The sequence below is a fragment of the Anomaloglossus baeobatrachus genome, chromosome 3, assembly GCF_048569485.1.
Source record: "Anomaloglossus baeobatrachus isolate aAnoBae1 chromosome 3, aAnoBae1.hap1, whole genome shotgun sequence".
Lineage (NCBI taxonomy): Eukaryota > Metazoa > Chordata > Amphibia > Anura > Aromobatidae > Anomaloglossus > Anomaloglossus baeobatrachus.
Genome location: NC_134355.1, coordinates 174546466 through 174571425, shown reverse-complemented (window position 1 = coordinate 174571425; position 24960 = coordinate 174546466). Strand labels below are relative to the sequence as shown.

Sequence of the window (24960 nt, the reverse complement as noted above, 5' to 3'; positions counted from 1 at the left end):
TCTGATTGCAACCAATAACAGATGCTGTCACAGAGGGTGGGTTCAGCAAGCATTACATATTCATGAGAGTTAAAGAGCGGACCTAAAAGCAGTGCTACAGCAGTGCAGAGACTTGGTAAGTAAAACTGCCCTGTTTAATCTCCATTTTGCTTCATGTTTTTTATTCAGGTGGCTGAACCCAAACGGTAACACGAACGTTCCTAAGCGGTTCATGTTCGGGGTCTGTGCTTTACAGTTGGGTTCGCCAGTCATTGAGGATAACTAGTATTCAAGCCAAGATACATTTTATAAATATATATATATATATATATATATATATATAGTACAGACCAAAAGTTTGTACACACCTTCTCATTCAAAGAGTTTTCTTTATTTTCATGACTTTGAAAATTGTAGATTCACATTGAAGGCATCAAAACTATGAATTAACACATGTGGAATGAAATACTTAACAAACTTCGTGAAACAACTGAAAATATGTCTTAAATTCTAGGTTCTTCAAAGTAGCCACCTTTTCCTTTGATTACTGCTTTGCATACTCTTGGCATTCTCTTGTTTAGCTTCAAGAGGTAGTCACCGGAAATGGTTTTCACTTCATAGGTGTGCCCTGTCAGGTTTTATAAGTGGGATTTCTTGCCTTATAAATGGGGTTGGGACCATCAGTTGTCTTGTGCAGAAGTCTGGTGGATACACAGCTGATAGTATTACTGAATAGACTGTTAGAATTTGTATTATGGCAAAAAAAAAAGCAGCTAAGTAAAGAAAAACGAGTGGCCGTCATTACTTTAAGGAATGAAGGTCAGTCAGTCCGAAAAATTGGGAAAACTTTGAAAGTGTCCCCAAGTGCAGTGGCAAAAACCATCAAACGTTACAAAGAAACTGGCTCACATGAGAACTGCTCCAGGAAAGGAAGACCAAGAGTCACCTTTGCTGCGGAGGATAAGTTTATCTGAGTCACAAACCTCAGAAAACGCAGCTTAACAACAGCTCAGATTAGAGACCAGGTCAATGCCACACAGAGTTCTAGCAGCAGACTCATCTCTAGAACAACTGTTAAGAGAAGACTTTGTGCAGAAAGCCTTCATGGTAAAATAGCTGCTAGTAAACAACTGCTAAGGACAGGCAACAAGCAGAAGAGACTTGTTTGGGCTAAAGAACACAAGAATGGACCTTAGATCAGTGGAAATCTGTGCTTTGGTCTGATGAGTCCAAATTTGAGATCTTTGGACTTAACCACCGTGTCTTTGTGCGACGCAGAAAAGGTGAACGGATGGACTCTACATGCCTGGTTCCCCCCTTAAGCATGGAGGAAGAGGTGTGATGGTGTGGGGGTGCTTTGCTGGTGACACTGTTGGGGATTTATTCAAAATTGAAGGCATACTGAACCAGCATGGTTACCACAGCATCTTGCAGTGGCATGCTATTCCATCCAGTTTGCGTTTAGTTGGACCATCATTTATTTTTCAACAGGACAATGATAGACTCCAAACACACCTCCAGGCTGTGTAAGGGCTATTTGACTAAGAAGGATAGTGATGGGGTGCTACATCAGATAACCTGGCCTCCACAGTCACCAGACCTGAACCCCATCGAGATGGTTTGGGGTGAGCTAGACCGCAGAGTGAAAGCAAAAGGGCCAACAAGTGCTAAGCATCTCCGGGAACTCCTTCAAGTCTGTTGGAAAACCATTTCCGGTGACTACCTCTTGAAGCTCATCAAGAGAAATGCCAAGAGTGTGCAAAGCAGTAATCAAAGCAAAAGGTGGCTACTTTGAAGAACCTAGAATATAAGACATATTTTGAGTTGTTTCACAGTTTTTTGTTAAGTATTTCATTCCACATGTGTTAATTCATAGTTTTGATGCCTTCAATGTGAATCTGCAATTTTCAGAGTCATGAAAAGAAGGAAAATTCTTTGAATGAGAAGGTGTGTCCAAACTTTTGGTCTGTACTATATATATATATATATATATATATATATATATATATATATATATATACAGTCAGGGCCAGAAATATTTGGACAGTGACACAAGTTTTGTTATTTTAGCTGTTTACAAAAACATGTTCAGAAATACAATTATATATATAATATGGGCTGAAAGTGCACACTCCCAGCTGCAATATGAGAGTTTTCACATCCAAATCGGAGAAAGGGTTTAGGAATCATAGCTCTGTAATGCATAGCCTCCTCTTTTTCAAGGGACCAAAAGTAATTGGACAAGGGACTCTAAGGGCTGCAATTAACTCTGAAGGCGTCTCCCTCGTTAACCTGTAATCAATGAAGTAGTTAAAAGGTCTGGGGTTGATTAAAGGTGTGTGGTTTTGCATTTGGAAGCTGTTGCTGTGACCAGACAACATGCGGTCTAAGGAATTCTCAATTGAGGTGAAGCAGAACATCCTGAGGCTGAAAAAAAAGAAAAAATCCATCAGAGAGATAGCAGACATGCTTGGAGTAGCAAAATCAACAGTCGGGTACATTCTGAGAAAAAAGGAATTGACTGGTGAGCTTGGGAACTCAAAAAGGCCTGGGCGTCCACGGATGACAACAGTGGTGGATGATTGCTGCATACTTTCTTTGGTGAAGAAGAACCCGTTCACAACATCAACTGAAGTCCAGAACACTCTCAGTGAAGTAGGTGTATCTGTCTCTAAGTCAACAGTAAAGAGAAGACTCCATGAAAGTAAATACAAAGGGTTCACATCTAGATGCAAACCATTCATCAATTCCAAAAATAGACAGGCCAGAGTTAAATTTGCTGAAAAGCACTTCATGAAGCCAGCTCAGTTCTAGAAAAGTATTCTATGGACAGATGAGACAAAGATCAACCTGTACCAGAATGATGGGAAGAAAAAAGTTTGGAGAAGAAAGGGAACGGCACATGATCCACGGCACACCACATCCTCTGTAAAACATGGTGGAGGCAACGTGATGGCATGGGCATGCATGGTTTTCAATGGCACTGGGTCACTTGTGTTTATTGATGACATAACAGCAGACAAGAGTAGCCGGATGAATTCTGAAGTGTACCGGGATATACTTTCAGCCCTGATTCAGCCAAATGCCGCAAAGTTGATCAGACGGTGCTTCATAGTACAGATGGACAATGACCCCAAGCATACAGCCAAAGCTATCCAGGAGTTCATGAGTGCAAAAAAGTGGAACATTCTGCAATGGCCAAGTCAATCACCAGATCTTAACCCAATTGAGCATGCATTTCACTTGCTCAAATCCAGACTTAAGACGGAAAGACCCACAAACAAGCAAGACCTGAAGGCTGTGGCTGTAAAGGCCTGGCAAAGCATTAAGAAGGAGGAAACCCAGCGTTTGGTGATGTCCATGGGTTCCAGACTTAAGGCAGTGATTGCCTCCAAAGGATTCGCAACAAAATATTGAAAATAAAAATATTTTGTTTGGGTTTGGTTTATTTGTCCAATTACTTTTGACCTCCTAAAATGTGGAGTGTTTGTAAAGAAATGTGTACAATTCCTACAATTTCTATCAGATATTTTTGTTCAAACCTTCAAATTAAACGTTACAATCTGCACTTGAATTCTGTTGTAGAGATTTCATTTCAAATCCAATGTGGTGGCATGCAGAGCCCAACTCGCGAAAATTGTGTCACTGTCCAAATATTTCTGGACCTAACTGTATATATATATATATATCTACTATATGTACATAGCATATATTAAATTGAAAGTACCATGAATTAATTATAGATACATAATAGTCAAATTAAGGAGCATTTAGTACCAGGAGCAAAACATGCAAACCAGATCACCGAAATGGAAACATGACATAAAAATTATTGACACAAGTTTAAGACTGAAAAAAAATGTGTTAAAATCCTAGAAACTTGAAGGAATAGTTTAGCTAGCACGATTTGTGTCATGATGATCTGTTTCAAATCAATAATTGGTTTTATTTGCAGGGTAACTGAGATAAGCAGTATGTAAGAACAAGGTTGGCAGTAGTATCAGTAAGGATGTACTACAATTAGGGCGCTTACACTATGGATTTAAAGTTACACAAGACCCAGCATTCTAAAAGGGAAAATACACTATATTTGTCAAAAGTATTGGGACATCTACACATTACAGCGAAAGAAGTATTTATGATATAACATTCTAAATGAATAGGCATTTAATGGAGTCAGCTCCCTGTTTACAGTTAAAATAGGCCCCAATTTTTGGAAGGCTCTCTACAAGATTTTGAAGTGTTTCTGTTGGAATTTTTGCACATTCATCCTGAAGAAAATTTGTAAAGTCAGATATTGATGCATGGTTTGAAATCTCTGATGTACCCCAAAGGTGCTTGGAGTTGACATCAAGGTCTGTGTGGCCACTGAAGTTCTTCCATACCAAACTCTTCCAACCATGCCTTTTTGGACTTTCTACGAGGGTAAACCTTGAGGGGTCTAAAATAAAAAGGGACACACGTGGCCCCACTCTAAATGTAGCAGTTCAAATGCATAAATAATGATTAAGAAATGTGCATAATTGCACTCACCTTATTTCAAGTTAGATCAAACCCATAGATCCCTTTAGGATCAATCTCCCCAGTCTCTGTGCTGATCTGCTGCTCACTAGGATTTGATACACTGCTGTTAACCAACTCAACAGGAAACCGGTAGATTGAAGTGCTTGAAAAATCCTTCAAATCCAAAAAACGTGGTGCTGATCCCCAAATATATCATATCAGAAGAAGGTCATGTTATTTTACCTGAAGAAGGCTATCTTTTTTTAAGATTTTTATCTGAAACGCATTGTAGGTCATACTATTTTACCTGAAGAAGGCTATCTTTTTTTAAGATTGTTAGCCGAAACGCGTTGAAATATTGTATGTAATATTTTATATTAACTGAATAAAATTTCTTCTGATATAATATATTTGGGGATTAGCGCCACGTTTTTTGGATTTGAAGGATTTTTCAAGCACTTACATTTTTGGACTTTCTCTTAAGTACTAGGGCACAGTCATGCTGGAAGAGAAAAGTCTTCCCAAAACTGTTCCTACAAACTTGAAAGCATTCAATTGTCTAAAATATCTTGGTGTTGCAGCATTACGATTTTCCTCGACTGAAATTAAGGGGTCTTAGTAAACACAAAACAAACAACACTACTGATTGCCAGATAGAGAGGCAAGATCCATCACGCTACATAACATGTTCTGACTGCTCTAGTCTAGAGGAAGTATATTTTACACCATCCCATCTAAACACTTGTCATTGTGCTTGGCGACACAAGGCTTGCTTACAGCTGCTCAGCCATGGAGGCCCATACCATGAAGCTACAGACACACAGTTTTTCTGCTGATGTAAAAGTCATATGAGATTTGGATCTCCGCAGTTTCTAAAACAGCAGAACATTGACCACTGTCATACACTATGCACTATGCACTTTCATAAACTCCATCAATTGGAGACCCTGTTCTATAATGATTGTGATTTACTGTTAGCTAAGATCTGGAAATATTGTGGTAAACATAAGCATACCTTCTAACTTTTGAAGAATAGAAAGAGGGACAAAGTATGCGGCATGCGCAGCGCGCCATGGCAAATTTTGACCACACCCAAGCCACACCCATTTGGCAGTGAGGGATGTTCAACAGACGCCCCAGACTGTTCATTCATTCATAGCAGCCAGAATTTTCTTATATTTTTATAAGCTTCACTACATGACATGTTGTTTATTTTGTGTCTATAAGGCCGTGTTCACATATTGCATCCAGTGTTTTTTGTTTTCTGATGCTGTCCGCACCAAATTATACAATAAAAATCTTCTCTGATTATTGCATTTATGCTGCATTTTTTATACCTTTTCTCCATTATTTTTTGCATTTTTCGTGCAGATGTGAAGCTGTGTTTTTAAGTGTTTTTTATAGTACAGAAAATCTTATAAAAGTAACTGCAGTTTTTTCCATACGTTTTTTTTTAAGCTCCACATAGAAGCCTCTAGAGAAAAAAACACTGAGTTCAGCGGCGTGTTTTCATGAAATCACATCCACTTTGTTTGGACATTTAAACACAGCAGAATATATGTGCAAAAAACCAGCAGAAAAACGCAGCATTTATGCTACATGTGAACACGGACTAATTGTCCAAGAATAGTGGCTGTGACATGAAATCTCCATCCTTGGTACACCTAAAGATGCCGCTGAACTGTGCAGTTTTGGTGTTTTTTTCTCTATAGGCATCTTTGTGGAGCCTGAAGTGCCATTTCATTTTTAAATGCAGAATAAAACTTCTGCTGTTGTATTAAAATGCATTAAAATCCCAGATTCACATCTGCAACAAAAATGTGTCAAATATCTGGGAAAACGCATAAAAAATGCAGCAAACACACAATAATCAGAGAAAAAACACAGCGTTACATTTTTATTACATTTTTTATGGGTTTTAATAGAAAAAAATAATCGATAGTCGCCATTTTTTTAGCCATTTACCAATCCCAATAAATAATATGATCGCTGTGTTGTTCGGGTCATTAAGATTACAGGGACACCACATATGTCCATGTTATTTGCTGATCTGTGATAATTATTTTTTAAAAAATGCGCAATAAAAATTACATGATTCTAATTTTATTATTTTTAATAATTTTATTAGAAAAAAACAAATCTTTTCCCCTCCCTCTAGAATACAGGACTAGAGTTGAGCGATGTTCGAGGTTCGCCAATTTCATGTTCGAGTGATTTTGTGGGGTGTTCGAGCTCGAACTCGAGCTTTTTGCTAAAAGCTCGACAGTTCGAGTTAGGTTCGAGAACGGTTCGATCAACAAAAACGTGGCTTTTCACAGTAAGCCTATGTGCACACGTTGCTATCTGCATGTGTCCTGCGTCCCCAGCACAATCCCTCTCTCTTTCCTACTCACCGATCACGGGCGTCTTGCTGCACGGCTGTCAGAAATCTGCGGCATCTTTTCCTCTTCAGCAAATTGCTGCCGCTTCATTATTAAATCAGGTATTCCGTGCTTTCCCCGCACACCGGCGCCCATGATTGGTTGCAGTCTCACTGCAACCAATCACAGCCGCTGACGGGCGGGTCTATATTGTGCAGTAAAATAAATAAATAAATAATAAAAAAAAAGAAATACGGTTTCCCTCATATTTGATACCAGCCAGGATAAAGCCGCACGGCTGGAGGCTGGTATTGTCAGGATGGAGAGCGCCACAGTATGGGGAGCCCTCCAGCCTAACAATATCACCCAGCAGCCGCCTGGAATTGCGGCATCCATTAGATGCGATAGTCCCGGGACTCTACCAGCTCATCCCGAATTGCCCTGGTGCAGTGGCAATAAGGGTAATAATGAGTTTAATCATGACAAGCGTTTCCCCGAGATACCTTCCATGATTAAACTGAAAGTGAAAGTAAAGAAACACACACAGCGAAAAATCCTTTTTTGGAATAAAAGACAAAAAAAACCCTCTTTTACCAGTTTATTAATCCCCAAATACACATTCAGGTCTGACGTAATCCACATGACACTGTCAGCTCTGCTACATGAAGATGCAGCAGCACCATAGAACACGATCGCGCTATGTCCTCTCCACGTAGGAATGAAGTGAATCGCGCTGTCACCAGAGACTTCACTCTGCACTGCAGACGTCAAGATTACCAAATCTGCCTATCTTTATCATTAGAGGCAGTAGCTCACTGGATAGAGTGCTCCCTTTAGAAGCATAACGAGTTCTAGTCCCGGTAAAGAATTTAATTTTTTTTTTTCTTATTTTAAAGGATATCGTGCAATAAAATAAAGAAATAAATACTAAAAAAAAAACCTGCGGTTCCCCCCATATTTGATACCAGCCAGGATAAAACCACATGGCTGGAGGCTGGTATTGTCAGGATGGGGAGCGCCACATTATGGGGAGCCCACCACCCTAACAATATCACCCCGCAGCCGCCCGTAATTGACGCATCCATTAGATGCAACAGTCCCGGGACTACACCCAGCTCATCCCGAATTGCCCTGATTTGGCGGCAATTGGGGTAATAATGAGTTTAATCATGCCAGGCGTCTCCATGAGATACATTCCATGATTAAACTGAAAGTTAAAGTAAAGAAAATCGCACAGCGAAAAATCCTTTATTTGGAATAAAAGACAGAAAAACACACTGTTTCACAATTTTATTAAAATCCCCAAATACCCCTCCAGGTCCGACGTAATCCACACGACACTGTAAGCTCTGCTACAGAACACGAGTGCTCTGTATCAGCTCCACGTAGCAATGAAGTGAATCGCGCGGTCAACAGAGACTTCACTTCAGCAATGCAGACTTCAAAATTACCAAATTTGCCTATCTTTACCATCAGAGGCAGTAGCTCAGTGGATAGAGCGATCGCCTATAAAGCTATAACTTCACGAGTTCCGGTCCCGGTAAAGAGTTTAATTTTTTTTTTATTTTTAATTTTAAATTATAATTATTATATATTTATAATTATAATTTAATTTAATTATGCACTGAGGGGAGGAGCCGGACATCAGCTGTGAGCCGCGGGACACACCTCTAAAATCGGAGCAGTTCACGGAATGAGGCTGCATTGCTCTCTCCTCTCTCACTTCTCTCTCTCTCTCCCTCTGTATCTCTCTCTCTGTCTCTCTGTGTCTCTCTCTCTCTCTTTTTCTCCCTTTCTCTTTCTCTCTCTCCCTCCTCTCTCGCATCTCTTTCTCTCTCTCTCCCTCTCTCTCTCCTCTCTCTCTCTTTCTCTCTTTCTTTCTGTCTCTCTCTCCTCTCACTCCTCTCTCTCTTTATTTCTCTTTCTCTCTCCTCTCTATCCTTTCTCTTTATTTTTATCTCTTTTTTTCTCTCTCTCTTTTTCTCAGTCTCTCTTTTTCTCTTTTTCTTTCTCTCTCTCGCTCTCTCTCCTCTCTCTCTTCTCTGTCTCTCTTCTCTCTCCTCTCTCTCTTCTCTCTCTCTTCTCTCCTCTTCTCTCCTCTTCTCTCTCTTCTCTATCCTCTCTCTTCTCTCTCTCTTTCTCTCCTCTCTCTCTCCTTCTATCTTCTCTCTCCTCTCTCTCTTCTCTCACTCTCCTCTCTCTTTTCTCACTCTCCTCTCTCTTTTCTCTCGCTCTTTTCTCTATCTTTTCTCTATCTTCTCTCTATCTTCTTTCTCTCTCTCTCTTTCTCAGACCTGGCGATGATCAGCTGATGCGGTCACCTGATGGAATCAGCTGACACTATAAGTTGAGCGGTGTGGCCGGCTTTTTACCGCCCGGCCGGATAAACTATCAGCTGATGCTGTCGGACAGGATTCTGCACTGAAGTGTGTAGTTTGTTTGTTTTTTTTTTTGCACTGATGCATCAGCTGATTGTATAAAAGCCGTTTATACAATCAGCTGCTGTGTCATGTAATTCAAGCCCTTGAACCTGACACACATCTGATCGCTTTGCCTTCCAGCAAACCGATCAGATAATATTGGATCCGGACTGGACGGCGCGGGACCCTTGACCCAGGATTACTACGGAGGGGGGTTCTTTCTTTCAATAAAGATGGAGTCACTAATTGTGTTTTATTTCTAATAAAAATATTTTTCTGTGTGTTGTGTTTTTTTTATCTGTACTAGAAATTCATAGTGGCCATGTCTAATATTGGCGTGACACCATGAATTTCGGGCATAGGGCCAGTTGATAATATACAGCTAGCTCTAACCCCATTATTACCCAGCGAGCCACCCGTCACCAGAGCAGCTGGAAGAGTTGGATACAGCGCCAGAAGATGGCGCTTCTATGAAAGCGCCATTTTCTCGGATGGCTGTGGACTGCAATTCGCAGCATGGGTGCCCAGAAAGCTTGGGCACCCTGAGCTGCGGATTCCAATCCCCAGCTGCCTAGTTGTACCTGGCTGGACACAAAAATTGGGCGAAGCCCACGTCATTTTTTTTAATTTATTTCATGAAATTCATGAAATAATTATAAAAAAAGGGCTTCCCTATATTTTTGATTCCCAACCGATTACAAATAGATAGCTGGGGGTTGGGGGCAGCCTGGAGCTGCCTGCTGTACCTGGCTAGCATACAAAAACATGGCGAAGCCCACATCATTTTCTTGGGGGGCAAAAAACTCCTGCATACAGTCCTGGATGGAGTATGCTGAGCCTTGTAGTTCTGCAGCTGCTGTCTGTCTGTATGGACTACAAGGCTCAGCATACTCCATCCAGGACTGTATGCAGGAGTTTTTTGCCCACCAAAAAAATGACGTGGGCTTCGCCATATTTTTGTATGCTAGCCAGGTACAGCAGGCAGGTACGGCTGCCCCCAACCACCAGCTGCTTATTTGTACCCGTCTGGGAACAAAAAAGATAGGGAAGCCCTTTTTTTAATTATTTCATGAATTTCATGAAATAATTAAAAAGAAAATCGACATGAGCTTCGCTCCATTTTTGTGTCCAGCCAAGTACAACTAGGCAGCTGGGGATTGGAATCCGCTGCACAGGTTACCCGAGCTTTCTGGGCTTCTCTGCTGCGAATTTCAGTCTGCAGCCGCCCCAGAAAATGGCGCTTTCATAGAAGCGCCATCATCTGGTGCTGTATCCAACTCTTCCAGCTGCCCTGGTGACGGGTGGCTTGCTGGGTAATAATGAGTTAATACTAGCTTTGTTTTACTAGCTAGTATTAAGTCAGAGATTCTTAATGTCAGGCAAGTTTGACCCAGCCATTAAGAATCTCCAATAAAGGGTTAAAAAAAAAGACACCACACAGAGAAAAAATACTTTAATAGAAATAAATACACAGACACACTTAGAGACTCCATGTTCATTACTCCCTCGCATCCCTCCACGATCCATGGTCTTCTGTCCCCTATAACATATGCAGCTCTGCTACATCAGACAGCACTGCATGGGAGGAAGACGCTACTGCTTCCCGTGCAGTCTATATCACTCAGTGAGTGAGCAGCAGCTGTGTGCTGTAAGCGGTGATGTCACCGCTGACAGGCGGGTTGCTATAGCAACGGTGATCTCTGTTATTGACCAGCTGTGGCAGCCGGTGAATAACGGAACGGGGAAGCAGAATGGGGAGTCGACCATGTTCCAGAGCATTTTGCCGGTATATGGAGATGCTGGAATGATCACCGCGTACCGGAGAGTGCAATGACAGGAACTAGCATTACGTCATAGCCATGTGACCAGTCTGTAGCCAATGAGATAATAGACACGTGCCTGGTCACATGCTTTTTTGACGTCACGGAAGGTCCTATCATCAGTGCTGGTTACTGGGAGGACGCAGCGATTATCGGAAGGAAAAGCGGCGGGAGATAGAGTGCAGGATGCATCGTGGGGACCTGTAAGTGTTATGGCAATGTTTATTAACTGTATGTGTACATTTATAATGTGTTTTTGTCTTCCATTGTTTTCAATGGGGTTCGAGAGGTTCGTTGAACGGTTCACCGAACCGAACTCGAACGCGGCCTCCGTTCGACGAACCAAACTGAACTCGAGCCTTTAGAGGCTGGCTCATCTCTATACAGGACACCGGGATGCTAGCTCTATACCATGGATCTTTATGTCCAGTGTAATTTGTGGTGTAGTAGGAGTCTGTATTGCAGCTTCTTTCTATATAAAATCCTTCCTCTGACCTCATCAAAGCTGGTGGCTCCACAGCTAGAACTTCTTTAGTGTGTTTGAAAGCTGCTGGTTTGATTCCAAGGGGGTAGTGAAAAAATAAAGTTATATTTTTGTCATTTTTTTTCTCATTTGTTTGTAGGAGTTTTATAGGAACAAAAGAATATGACTTCTTCCTTCACCTACATAGAGGTACAGTATATATCTATCTATATCTTTATGTAGCTGAATAATGTGCTTCTGGCTTCTCTGCCTGCAATACAGGTCAAGATTACCAAATCCTCCTATGCCTCTCCGTTCAGTATATCTCTATGTAGCTGCATAATCTGCTTCTTCCTTCACTGCCTGCAGTACAGGACAAGTCAAAATTACCAAATCATCCTATGCCTCTCAGTACAGGCAGTAGCTCCATGGTAAAGCTGCTGCCTATAGACACGGTGCTCACAAGCTCATGCATTCTAGTCCCCTCCTGGGAAACCTGAGTAGATGAGAATATAAGTTATGCGCTGCTCTTCTTGAGTTAATTTATTCCTGGAACTGAGGGGAGGAGCCGGGACAAGGTCTGTGAACAGTAAGACTGCGGGAGAGAGTCCTCAAATCTGGACAGTCCCGCTGAATCCAGGACGGTTGGGAGGTATGCATAAGTTATATATAAAATAACAAGTGAAAGCCTAAAGCATATTTAACTAGATGGGTTCGGAATACAGACAATGGGCCCACAATGGCAATAACTCAATTAGTCTGTTCAAACTTGCTGTAACAGAGGGTGGACCCCGGAGCTCTTGTTCTTGCAACTATGACCTCTGATGTTGCTCTTTTCTTGCCCTGCTTTGTTGTTTGCACATGTGCTCTTTATGGTGAAGGCCATGGTGCTGTAATTATTCTGTCCTTTCACTCTGCTCAGTAGCCACCGCCAAAGAGCAGTCACAGTATGTCTCCTGCTCCTATAGATATCTGATAGATTTCTGATGCTGCTGGGGAGACATGCTGTTCCCACCAGCTGCTATAATGCAGCTAGCTCTTATCCTTCCCTTTCCCAGGACACACACTTTGACCAATGCACCTAACAAAATCTTTCCTCACTGTATTCAAAAGAAAGTTCCTAGGTTCTTTAAAGTGTGCTACAGAGAGGTTTTTGTTCCATCTACTGGTCATGGTCTGCAGGTACATCTTTCTTGCATATTCTCCCACTTCGTTTTTTTAACAGCCTTGATCGCGAGCTAAGGCAATCTGATGAACGATCTGTAGGAGAATCGATATTGTGCTAGTCTATATAGGTCTACCAGGGTCTTCTCCTTTTATATCTTGATTGTATCAAGCCATCGGGTTGCCTTTTTTTTTCGGCAGGACCAGTTAAGTATTTGGTGAGGATTTTACCAGTTGTCCATATTTGCTATCACAGGCTGCTGCAGCAGAATACTTTATTAGCTCTATTGGAATATTTTCCACATCCAGTCGCTTTGTTATTTCATAAAAGCTTTATTGCAGCAACGACTTTGTCTTTCAGAAAGTTAGGCTCTCTATCATTTCCAGTCTCAGTTTCTTCTTGTATAACTGAGTCGTTCTCATAGAAATGCTCCATATACTCTTTCTATCTTTCCTTGATCTGTTCTGGCTCAATTAGTTTTTTGCCATTGCCGTTTTTCAACTTGCTCACTCTCGATTGAAATTTTCTTTGTATCTCTTTGATCATTAGGTATGCCTTCCCAGTCTTGCAGTTCAGATGTTCACTTTCTATTTCTGAACATATATTTTGGTAATAAAGTCCTTTATCTGCTCACATGGCTCTCTTTAGTCTTTGACTGATGTTGTCTGCGTCCTGCTTGTTATCTCCTGCTTTTGCCATTCATCTTTCTTCAATAATCCTTTAGGGTCTCTTCTGTTAAGCTTGGCTGCAAGGGTCTCTTCTGCCTCTTGTTTAATGTCTTACTGGCTTCTTCAATAATGATAGTCTTTATACAGTATTTGCCCATAATTCTTCAGACTTTCTATCATCCATGTCCAGTGATTTCAATCAGTTGTGAAGAATGTTCCAAAAAACTCTAGGTATGCTTGTCAAATCAAAGTTGGAAACAGCCTGTTATTTAGGGCATTTGGGCAACTTGACTCTAATCTTTGGTGGCAACAGTTCATCTTTGGATAACATATTCTCCAATAATCTCTATATATTGCAGCACCCTTACCATGTCTTACAGGACCAGTGTGCAATTTTAACACAAGTTACAAGTTAATACAGATTTGATTGGCTTAGTTAAATTAGTAATGTTCTTGAACACACTAACTACACTCCCTGACAGAAGTTCTGTCGCTTATCCATGTTATGTAAATACAAGCTTATAACCTGACTTTAAATTCATCCATTGGTTTTATAAATTACTCTTTTGAAAGCTGAAACCCTCCCAAATTTGGTTTAGGTTATGAAAATAAAGTTGATGCAAAGCTGAAATATTGATCATTTAAAGAACACAGAAAGGTCAGATTTTGGCAAGACAAAAGTTTTGTCGCCTTGTCATATAATACATACAATCCTAGTTTACATCCTCCCCTGTGCTCACTAAAAGATCGCTTAATTAGTGGGTGTGTATAAAAAGAAACCTAGCACCCCAGACCTTCACTTGAACTGCAACTTGACCTCTGAAAACATGCCAAAAATCCACCCTGCGACCAAAGCCTTGATTATCAAGAGGCTGAAGACCAGATCCACTGCAGAGGTGGCTGGCAACTTTAATGTGTCTTAGCATCAAGTACAAAATATTAAAAAAAGATTTGAAGAGACTGGAGATGTTTTTGAAAAGCCCAGGTCCGGCAGACCCCGCAAGACAACTGCTCAGGAGGAACGTTTGTTGGTTAGAAAATCCAAAGCCAGCCCCTCTTCCACTGCAGCAGAGCTCCAACAGACCTGGTCACCTCAAGTCCCTGTATCACCTAGAATAGTTTGTAGGATTCCGTCTCGAAATGGCCTCCATGGTCGAATCAGTGCCCAGAAGCCAGCACTAAACAAAAGGCAATTAAAAGTCCCACAGCCTGCTAAACAGATGGATGCTGGAAAAGTGGCAGAAGGTGGATTTATCTGATGAATCTTCAGTTGAATTACACCACAGCCGCTGCAAATACTTCAGGAAACCTACTGGAGCCCATATGGATCCAAAATACACCCAGAAAACAATTTGGTGGTGGAAAGATCATGGTCTGGGGTTACACTCAGCATGGGGGTGTGCGAAACATTTGCAAGGTGGAAGGCAATATCAATAGCCTAAAATATCAAGAAGTATTAGCTACCACTTACATTCCCAATCATAAAAGGGGTCATATTCTGCAGCAGGATGGTGCTCCATCTCATACATTCACCTCTACAACAGTTCTTCCTGGCAAAGAAAATCAAGGTGCTCAAAGACTGGCCAGCCCAGTCACCAGACATGAACATTATTGAGCATGTTTGGATGAAAGAGGAAGCTTGGAAGACAAAACCAAAGAATCTAGATGAACTCTGGGAGGCAGGTAAGACTGCATTATTTTATATTCCTGATGACTTAATCTATAAATCATATGATTCATTGTTGAACCGTATGGATGCAGTCCTTCAAGCTTATGGAAGTCACACAAAATATTAAATATGGCTCTAATAGCACCACAACTTCATTCACCAATGTTATGCAACATATCTTTGCATTTGAAGTTAATTATTTGTTTGAATTTCACATTACATTCTGTGGGCGACAAAACTTTTGTCTTGCCAAAATCTGACCTTTCTGTGTTCATTAAATGATCAATATTTCAGCTTTGCAGCAACATTATTTTCATAACCTAAATCAAATTTGGGAGGGTTTCAGCTTTCAAAAGATGAATTTATAAAACCAATGGATGAATTTAAAGTCAGGTTATAAGCTTTTATTTACATAACATGGATAAGGGACAGAACCTCTGTCAGGGACTGTATAGGTTATGAATATCGTCATCTTATAATTCATTTTATTTTCAGGGCTCAGTAATAAAAAAAAATTCAATAATACAAGTGAATACTATATATCTCGAGACAGTTATCCAAATTATTGCCACTTTTCTTAGCTGTAAATGAAACATTAACAATATCTAATATTAAAAACCTTTGCATTGTGGAGCATTGTCTGTCCAGGTTCCATTTTGCTGACACAGTCGGCTGCTTGGACCAATGAGCTGGTATCCAGGATCACATGTGTAATACACCTCATGGTCAACAAGATATTTTGAACCAAATTTTCTGCCATTCTCGGGCGCTTCCGGTACAGGACACGAGACTGAAAAAAAAAAATAAACCAATCAGATATTCTCTTCATATTCTCAGTGATTTTGTATTTCAGTGTTTTCATGCTGTTGCTCTTATGTATCGTCAGTATTCATTTTTAACATGCAACATGTGGTGGTTTTAATGGTAATGTTTCTTCATTCTTAATGAGGTTTTATTAAGGTCAATCAAGGAGGCGTCCTGCTTGCCAGGACAGAAGGGAAGGCACGGTGCTTCTGAAAATTGATCATTCAGACTGACGTATGATTGAGGTGTTGGTCCAAACTGCACAGTCTGCAATGCTGCTACCCATGTTTATATGATTTTTTGTGCCAAAAGATGCGCAAGGGCTTATTTTCAGGGGATGTCTTATATTTTCCCATGAATAATAATCCACGTTTATTTTTGAACAAAAAACATTTATTAAAATTATGTCATCACATTCTGAAACATCAATATTTTGTGATAATCCTATTACTGATCAGATGCACATTTTCTTATCTGATCTGCTATTCTCATAGTGCAGGACCAGTCCTATAGTGGTGGGTACATAGCATATTTCCAAAGGTTTAAATTACTTGCTTAAATTTATTATACTCTATGTACTGCTAAGTTTACCCCCAAAAGAAAGAAGACACCTCCTAAAGGAATTACCATACCCTAAACAATTAGCGTTGGCAAGTGAAGGGTCTCACATATAAATCTGCGTCGATGTCAGGTCCCCCTGCTTTCTACAGGAGTTAGCTCACTCCGGTAACTGAAAGTAGTATCACTCCCACAGAGTGATATTCGTTCCCGATCCGTTTGTGAGAGCTGCAGTGCAATGCAGCTGGAATGGTAAGGAATCTGACAGATATCTATGTGAGAGCCCATCCACCATCGGCCCTTGCCAACTATAATTGTTTGGGGTTTGGTGAGTGCAATTTATTTGGGTGGGTGCCTGCTTTCTTTTGGGAGTGCCTGCTTTCTTTTGGGGATGTCTGTTTTATTTGAAGAAGAGTCATGTTATATTCTTTAACTTTTTTATCTGCTTGGACACTTCTTTAGGGCCCCTTCACATTGCGTTTTTACCTACGTTCACTGGTCTTGTCGGAGCTTCCATCCGAACACCCCCGCAAAACGGGTTTCGGACACATGCACCAACGTAATGGCATGCCTTAACTGTAATGGAGCAGACTGAGTCAGCGTATGCTCTGTCTTGCACGATTTTCGGGCGTATACGCTTTCTGCAGACGGACACCCAGAACATAGTCTTGTACGTCTGGGTGTCCATCTATAGAAAGCGTATACGCCCGAAAATGGTGCAAAACACAGCACACACTGACTCTGTCTGCTCCATTATAGTCAATGGCCCCATCAGCCCATGCGTCTGAAACACGTTTTGTGGGGGTGTTCGGATGGAAGCTCATACGGGAAAACTGAAGGTAGGTAAAAACACAATATGAAACCAGCCTTATGGAACTGCAACTATGGTTTATTTTTTGAGTAGGGCTCATATTTTAAGCTTACTCAAAAAAAAAAAAAAAATCCTACTAGGGTTTATTTTCGAGGTAGGTCTTATTTTTAGGGAAACAGGATAATAGATGCAGCTTTGCTTCTGTAGCATTGGAGCAGCGCAGGTGCACTAAAGCTATCTGGAATTCTGCCATACTTGCCTCGGAGAATGCCCACCTCTGATAGACTGGAGCTGTGGCTAAGCAATGGGCAGTAAACCAGTAAACTGTAAAATTAAAAGTCCCTCTTTTCTAAATGTAGCTTTTCATGTCACTGCATCACTTTCTGGATAATTGAGGCCTATTAATATACTGTAGTAAGTTGGAAATTCACTCCACAGACAGGCTGTCTTTTGAGCAGATAACATAAAACCTGCCAATAGTATTTGTGAACATTTTGCTTGGATTACTAACAGCACTGATACTGTTCAGAAGGCAAACATAACACAGGATCTGGCTTGTATTGGATGGATTGGAAAGAGGTTGGAAGACATTATCCCTCAACATTTAAAAATAAGATGTGCATGTTTACTCTTTCTTAACAGGGATCTGTACAGTGAAGGAGAAACTGATTCCTTAAAGGAGTTTTCCAGAATTTATAAACTTTAACATATTTACTTTTATTGATTATCCTCCGTTCTAAATTTTATCTCCTCCTGTTCCTTCTTATTTCCAAATAAATCATCTTTCCAAACATTCCTTTATTACAATGATTTGTTTGTCAGTGTCATAGAAAAATAATTTTTATATTGGCATGTGCAGTGTATAAATAGCACACCTTGAGTCCTTGAAGTTGTGCTGGAAGAGAATTGGCTCTTCACACCATTCCTTGAGACATCTGTGCCTTTGATGTGATGACTAGCTGCACTAAAATCCCATGGATGCTATGCTCTTCTACTTCCACTATTGCAGTCCGGAAATGTACAATCAACCACAGTATTACTATTGTAGGGAGAAGACCAATACCTGGGATTTTGGTGCACCTAGCATTGATGTTAAAGGCCAAAAGCTCTACTATTACTACAGATGTTTTTTAACATTCCTCACAAGTCTGTATACAAGTTCTCTTTCTGCTAGACTGATAAATGGACCATTGTTATAGGAGCATGTTTATAAAGCTGTGTGCTACAGCACCATGCTCTTGGTTTACCTACCATAAAATTTGATAGAAGGTCCCCTCTGATGTTCAACTGGCATGATTTCTACTATTGTGACCCATATCAATTACTAGGGCGATTTTTTTTACATGAGCCATATACTATATAGTCAAAATCTAAGTGGAGCAAAAGTATAGGCTTGCCACTTTTCTACCACTTTTCTTGCCACTTTTCTACCACTCTTTTCATGTAATCAGCGGGGTTTATGTAGCGCCTCTGAGACTGGTCGCTACAGGGTATATCATTATATCCATCCCGGGCAGGAAGAGGTTAACCCAGTAAGTTTACACACACCTCACATCATCATACAGCAGGGATGCCCTCCCCAATGGGGACTGGGTTCAGGTTTGGGTTATGATGGGCACCCCCTTAACATGCTGGGTCCATTTTGGTCACAGGATGCCAGGCAGCCTAGGGGCTCCCCAGATCCACTGGACCTGGAAAACCAGGGTCAAGGAGAAGCAGTCACACTAGGAAAGAGTTAATAATTTCTCTCACATAGCTTGTCCAAACACAGCCAGGAAGTGACTCAGCCAGTTCCTAGCAGACCCAGGTCACCATAACAACAATCTAGATCCTTGCAAAGGTGGGAGGGCAGCAGCAGGAGTGAGTTACAGAGCAGACAGGGAGTCGAATGAAGTTCCAGTCAGAGACAGAGCAGACACACTGTGGAACAGCTCCCTGAGGGGTCGCCTGCCATATAACACCGACCTATGCAGGAGCCAGCCAGACCGGGGCTAGTAACTCCTGGAGGGACGGGACCTAGTACCAGTAATTGTGGGCTCAAGGAGTACAGTCGCTAGAAGAGTACGGGGAGTACTAACAGGACTGAGCACGGCGAGGTGCAGAACCCTAGGTCAGACAGACGTTCTAAGCTCATCTGATAACTCTGATCGGTGAGGGGATCTCCACAGTCCCTCACCAACCTAAGAGCCCGGAGCACAGCAGCAAAGGGAGAACCCAGGGAGCTGAGACAGAGGTCCAACCCAGACAAGCTTCAAACTGCCTGCATACGGGCCGAAAGAGAGAGCAGGAGGGGATCCCAAGATGCTTCAGGCCACGGGAACCCACCAAGTACAGAGTAGTGCACGGAGAAGAAAGCCCACCGATTACCAGACCGGACCGGACCTCTGACCTGCCCGGGATTGACTGGAGTCTCTGACGGTGAGAACCAGCACCTGGGGAGTGATACCAGCTTACCAGTGAATGAAAACACCTGGAACCTGCACTCAGTGACTCTGTGAGTAAATGCCGCCGCCCTGCGCTCTTGCATTCCCGTAGACTGCCGCCCTGTTCTCACCAACCTCCCGGGGTAATCCCGCTCCGCCCGTGGGGAGCGATACCATCCCAGCTTCACCCAACACCTGCCCCGTAGAGAGACTCTGCAGCGCCAGCTAATCCCTGGCTGTGCACCACGGGTGGCGCTGCAAAGCATGCCCCATTCTCATCCAACACAACCCTGGAAGAAAAACAGTAGCAGGAAGGGTCTGCGGCAGAGGAGGCCAAGACTCAGTTGCCATTGCAACCAGCGACATGCTTCCAAGGGACCCGTCGCCCTCCTTCCATCCCCATTTACACTGGACACTTGTTTGTTTGTTTTGTTTTTCATGTAGCCGACGGGGCCATGGAGCTGGGTCAGGCCAGTCACAGCAACGCCAAGAAACCACTGGCCCGGTGACGAGTACCCTAAGGCCCTGTGGGGCACTACATTTACATCAATTGAATTTCTTACTTGAAAATTTGTAGCAGTTCATAATATGCCCCCAGTGGCTGCAATGGGACACGCCCTTTAACGGTTTAGATGAGCACCAACAATACAGAGAGATTAGATGCTAGAGTATAAACAGCACTTCAAATAATACAAAATGTTAAAGCAAGGTTTATATAGACACTGAGAGAGTAAGTAACTTCAGCCCTGAAACCTACAGAATTATGAACTATGTCTGAACTACAGTATATCTAAAGAACAATGCAATGTAGTTTACTTTGTAATATGGCTTAGCATTCGTGTTATACTTTTCTTCAAATGTGAAATAGCTTGCAGTCATTTTCAGGGGCTCATAATAAAAAAATACATTTTACCTCCAAATAACAAAATTTAGCAAATTTTAAAAAAATAATACTTATCTTTTAACTTCCTGACACCTCAGTGTTGTTATTCCAAGGAGCTTAATTTGTCTATGTGTACGTCAGCGATTTTATAGCACCATGGCGCATCTTCAGAAAGTCACTGACTGAAGCAGTTATGTGCTGGAACTATGGAGATCACAGCTATTGCCAATTATTGGCCAAGTGTTCTTGCATTGGTATACAATGCCAATGCGCCATCAGATGAAAATCAGATGGGCAATCGCACTGTCAATTGCTGGCACTGGACTGACAGGGGATTAGAGGTTAGATTGTAATATCATTCAAAATACAACATTAGGAAATTGTCATTGGGCAGTGGAACTGTATCTACGTAGTACAACCATAAACCAAAGTTACTAGCCATTAGTTTTGTCTAAATAAATTCCATACTCAAAGCTACTAAGAAATATCTGTAAAAATGCCTACCATGTGACGTGACATGTCCGATAGCGCTATTAGCTTGCAGGTCTAGTGTTATTCTGCAAGTTAATATCATAATGTAAGTGCCCAACCTCATTACTGATAGTGTGGTACCTGGAAGAAAATTAACTTTTTTATTCCCAGGGGCTGCCAACTTTCAGTCATGCAGGTGCATCTTCAGTCATCACTCACAGTACTGAGCACAACAGCTGTAAATACGCACTGACACTGACTGACAACTGGCTCTACACTGATACACTACCTAAAGCACTACAGTGCTCTGAGTGGTGACTGTATCTTTTCTGGACACGCCTACGTGACTGAAAGCTGGCGATTCCTGGGGGAAAAAAACTCATTTTCTCCCAGGTGTTGAACTTTCAGTACTTCAGCTGGGCACCTACATAACACTATTAACCTGCAGATTAACCTGTAGGCTAATAGTATTATCAAACCAGTAAACCTACAACTTCCACAAGTAAAGAGATGGTAAAAAGGGGCCACTGATAAAAAAAAGACCAAAAGCAAGTACTTGGTGAAATACTAAATATTTATTAAATAGTTGTGAACAATGAGAGACAGTGATAGCGACTGAGATGACAATGTCACCAGACACAGAGATGCACAAACGCCACCTGATAGTATTACAGAGCTGCTAGTATACTAAAGGGTTAATGTTAAATCCCATTATCCGACGGGTGAAAGGATTATATAATAAATAGTTAACTGGTTACAATCACCCAAGTGCTCCCTCTCTGTACAGGCCAAAGACATGTCAGCAATTCAACATGTTAACAGGATATTAACTTGAGACATGTTAGAGGAGTTCTAGCAGGCAAGCAAGCAGGTGGCGGTGGGCAGAGCCTCGACGCGCGTTTTACCAGGCGTGGCTTTGTCCTGTCATCTCGGTCACTATCACTGTCTGTCATTATTTACAACTATTTAATAAATATTTTGTATTTCACCAAGTACTTGCTTTTGGTCTTTTCTTTATCAGTGGCCTCTTTTTACCATCTCTTTACTTGTGGATTGGTCACTGGGTTTTTGAGTTGGTTAGTAGTATTATCAGACCTTACAAGTGTCTTTTAATTCTGGTGTCTTCTTACATGGCCGGGCTTCTAACCCCCCCCAAAGCACTAAAGCATTTATGATTACCAGTGTTGAACCCCTCTTGTAAAGCTGGGTTTACACACTGCAACATCGCAAAGGACATCGCTGTAACGTCACCGGTTTTGTGACGTAACAGCGACCTCCCTAAGTCTCTGCTAAGTCGCTGGTGAGCTGTCAAACAGGCAAACCTGGCCAACAACTCAACAGCGATCCGGACCTGCAGAGCGACCTAGCTGGTTGTTGGGGACGTTGATAAGCAGCCTTTTGAAAGGGAAGTTGCTAACAAAGTCGCTGCAAAGTCTTCACACACTGAAACTTCATGCTGCACAGCGGGAAACAAAGGACCTAGGAATGGTCCTGAACGATTTGTAACGATTACAACTTCACAGCAGGGGCCGGGTCGCTGATAAGTTTCACACACTGCAACATCGCAAACAACATCGCTATTGCGTCACAAAACCGGTGACGTTACAGCGATGTCGTTTGAGATGTTGCAGTGTGTAAACCCAGCTTTACAGTCCTAACCAATTGTATTGTACTAAGGTTTACCTTCATCCAATACATTTAAAGCTGCATAATTTATTATTAATTACTAACCTGGCTGTGGGTCTGGCCCACCTTTGTTGACAGTGTTTTGCAAATTATTAAGTCTGCTTTTCATAATACGGATTCCTTCTGCAAATCTTGTTTCTTGACCCTTTAAGAATTGTTGCATCTGTTTGATGACAGTCAGGACTTGCTGCTTGTTGGGACAAGTCTGGGATTACAAATAAGCATCATTATTAAATTGCAATATCATATCCATTTTATCTGCTGTGAAAAAGTGGTAAATGTTAGAATCAAGCAAAGAGCGTATGATTTGAAAAGAAATATATGTTAAGCCTAGTAATCAACTGTTTTTCAATCGATGGCTTGGAAGCAACATGTGTCTGTTTGTGAACCTGCATAAAACTTCACACCTCGAGGCAACTTTACATAATGTTGAACCCTAATGGAACAAATGCAGTAAATACAAGGATCAGAGCCATGTGTCTAAAGATTTTTACCTTTAATTCCTTACCGTCATATGACGCACATTTTTGTCTTATTCTGGCTCCCTGACTTTGATGTGGGCTCGTAAGCCGAGCCAGCATCATTCTAGGCAAATAATGGCTACGATATTGAGCCATTATTTGCTTCCTGCAGCAGCACGAGAAGTGGAGTGGAGCTTCGTCCATGGCTATTAACCAGTTTAATGCTGATGTCAATCTATGACAGCTTTATTTACAGTACACCGGCATGGGAGTGTGATGCCCCTAGACTATCAGGTTGTCACAGGTTATTTTGCCATCTACCCTCCAGTGCAATATCCACCTCCTTCTTGGTTATGGGTCCCCAACTATATGGTGTTGCCTACATCAGCTGATTAAGATCCTAGGTACACTCTGCACCACACCCACCAGACACACCAGTTGAAGGCCTGAGTGGAATAGGGTCGCCCACTTGGGGGGTTGGTTAGGGGAGGTAAGGAGTGTCAGGAGTGTCAGAAGGGAGAAGTAGTTTGGAAGTGAAGGAGAGAGGAGGTCATGAGCAGGGCTCCTAGGAAGCCATCTAGGTAGCAGACGGTGGTCTGGGCCTAGAGGAGCTGGACCCCCGGTCACAGGGGATCATGGAAAAGGGCACGGATCTGTCGAGGAGGGCAGCCAGTGGCCTTGCACCATCACCGGGCTGTGACCAGGGCACGACAGGCTACGTGGACCCTAGGTCAGGAAGTAGCTTCAGGCAACCTGACAATTTACCCGACAAGAACGGAGCCTTCAAGACCTGCTCTCCATCCGCTCCAAAATAGGGGTACTAACGCAATGAGGGGGATAGGACTTTCCACTGACACGGTCCAGAAAATCCCAAGCGTGAACCCTGAGAGCAAGCTCCCACACTTAGCCATAGTGGGGAGCGGGACCCGACTAGTTCCATACTACCGGGACCAACAGAGAAGTAAACTTAGTGCCAGGAGGCAGATCACGGATCACCAGGCAGCACCATTTGGGGACGGGACCCAAACTAGCTCCCGTCAGCGGCAGCGGTATCCAGAACTTTGGTTTATCCAGTTGTCGGTGTCAGCTTTATGGACTGAGTGAGTACGCAAGTGACCCCTTAACTCCCCACGGCACTCCCCGAACACCATCACCGAGTCCCGGGGTATCTCCCCTACCAGTGGAGGGTTCTAAGACCTGGCTGCCCTATTCCAGCACCACCGGGTACTCCCAACTGCAGGGGTGGTACTCCAAATTACCACATACCACGGGTGGCGTCACGAACTCTAACACAATCCCCTGTAAATACCCGCCTTCCTTTGAGTGGCCGCACGACCCCCGGGTCCGGAGACCCTCGAGCCACTGAGAACCCGGATCCGAGCCCGGCTGCTGACACGGGGGCGGCACAGGAGCACATCATTCTATGTGCCCATCGCCACGCCCGTGATGGTATCAAGGGTGCCAATGGGTTGCCATGATAGCCGGGGGGCTGCTGAAGACCCCTGTGTCTGTCATAATGGTACTCATGTGGAAGCCAGCCTGTAGCTGGTATTCATAGGAGACTGTGATTTATTCTACACACAGCAGTACTCTTGTATTGCTGTATATAGTGCATGTGATCAGATGATTAAAGATTCAAGACCCTTAAGGGGAATAATTGTCAGTGAAAAAGTGAAAAAAGATGATTTAAAAAATATGTAAAAATGTAAAAGTTTAAATCTTCCCCATTTCCCCTATTAAGAATAAAGAAGCTAAAAAAATACACATATTTGATATCACTACCTCCATAAAAGTCCAATCTACCATAGTAAAATAT

The 24960-nt window shown here is 42.2% G+C and overlaps 1 protein-coding gene across 1 annotated transcript in view; it reads right to left on the bottom strand.

Moving 5' to 3' along the window:
• The window catches only part of FBLN7 (fibulin 7), a 217850-nt gene that overhangs the window by 90199 nt on the left and 102691 nt on the right, over window positions 1-24960 (bottom strand). Inside the window, exons 2-3 of the mRNA XM_075339591.1 lie at window positions 22729-22888; window positions 15667-15837 (exon numbers count right to left, since the gene is read on the bottom strand). Coding sequence (XP_075195706.1) covers window positions 15667-15837; window positions 22729-22888 — 331 coding nt within the window. The remainder of the gene's footprint in view (window positions 1-15666; window positions 15838-22728; window positions 22889-24960) is intronic.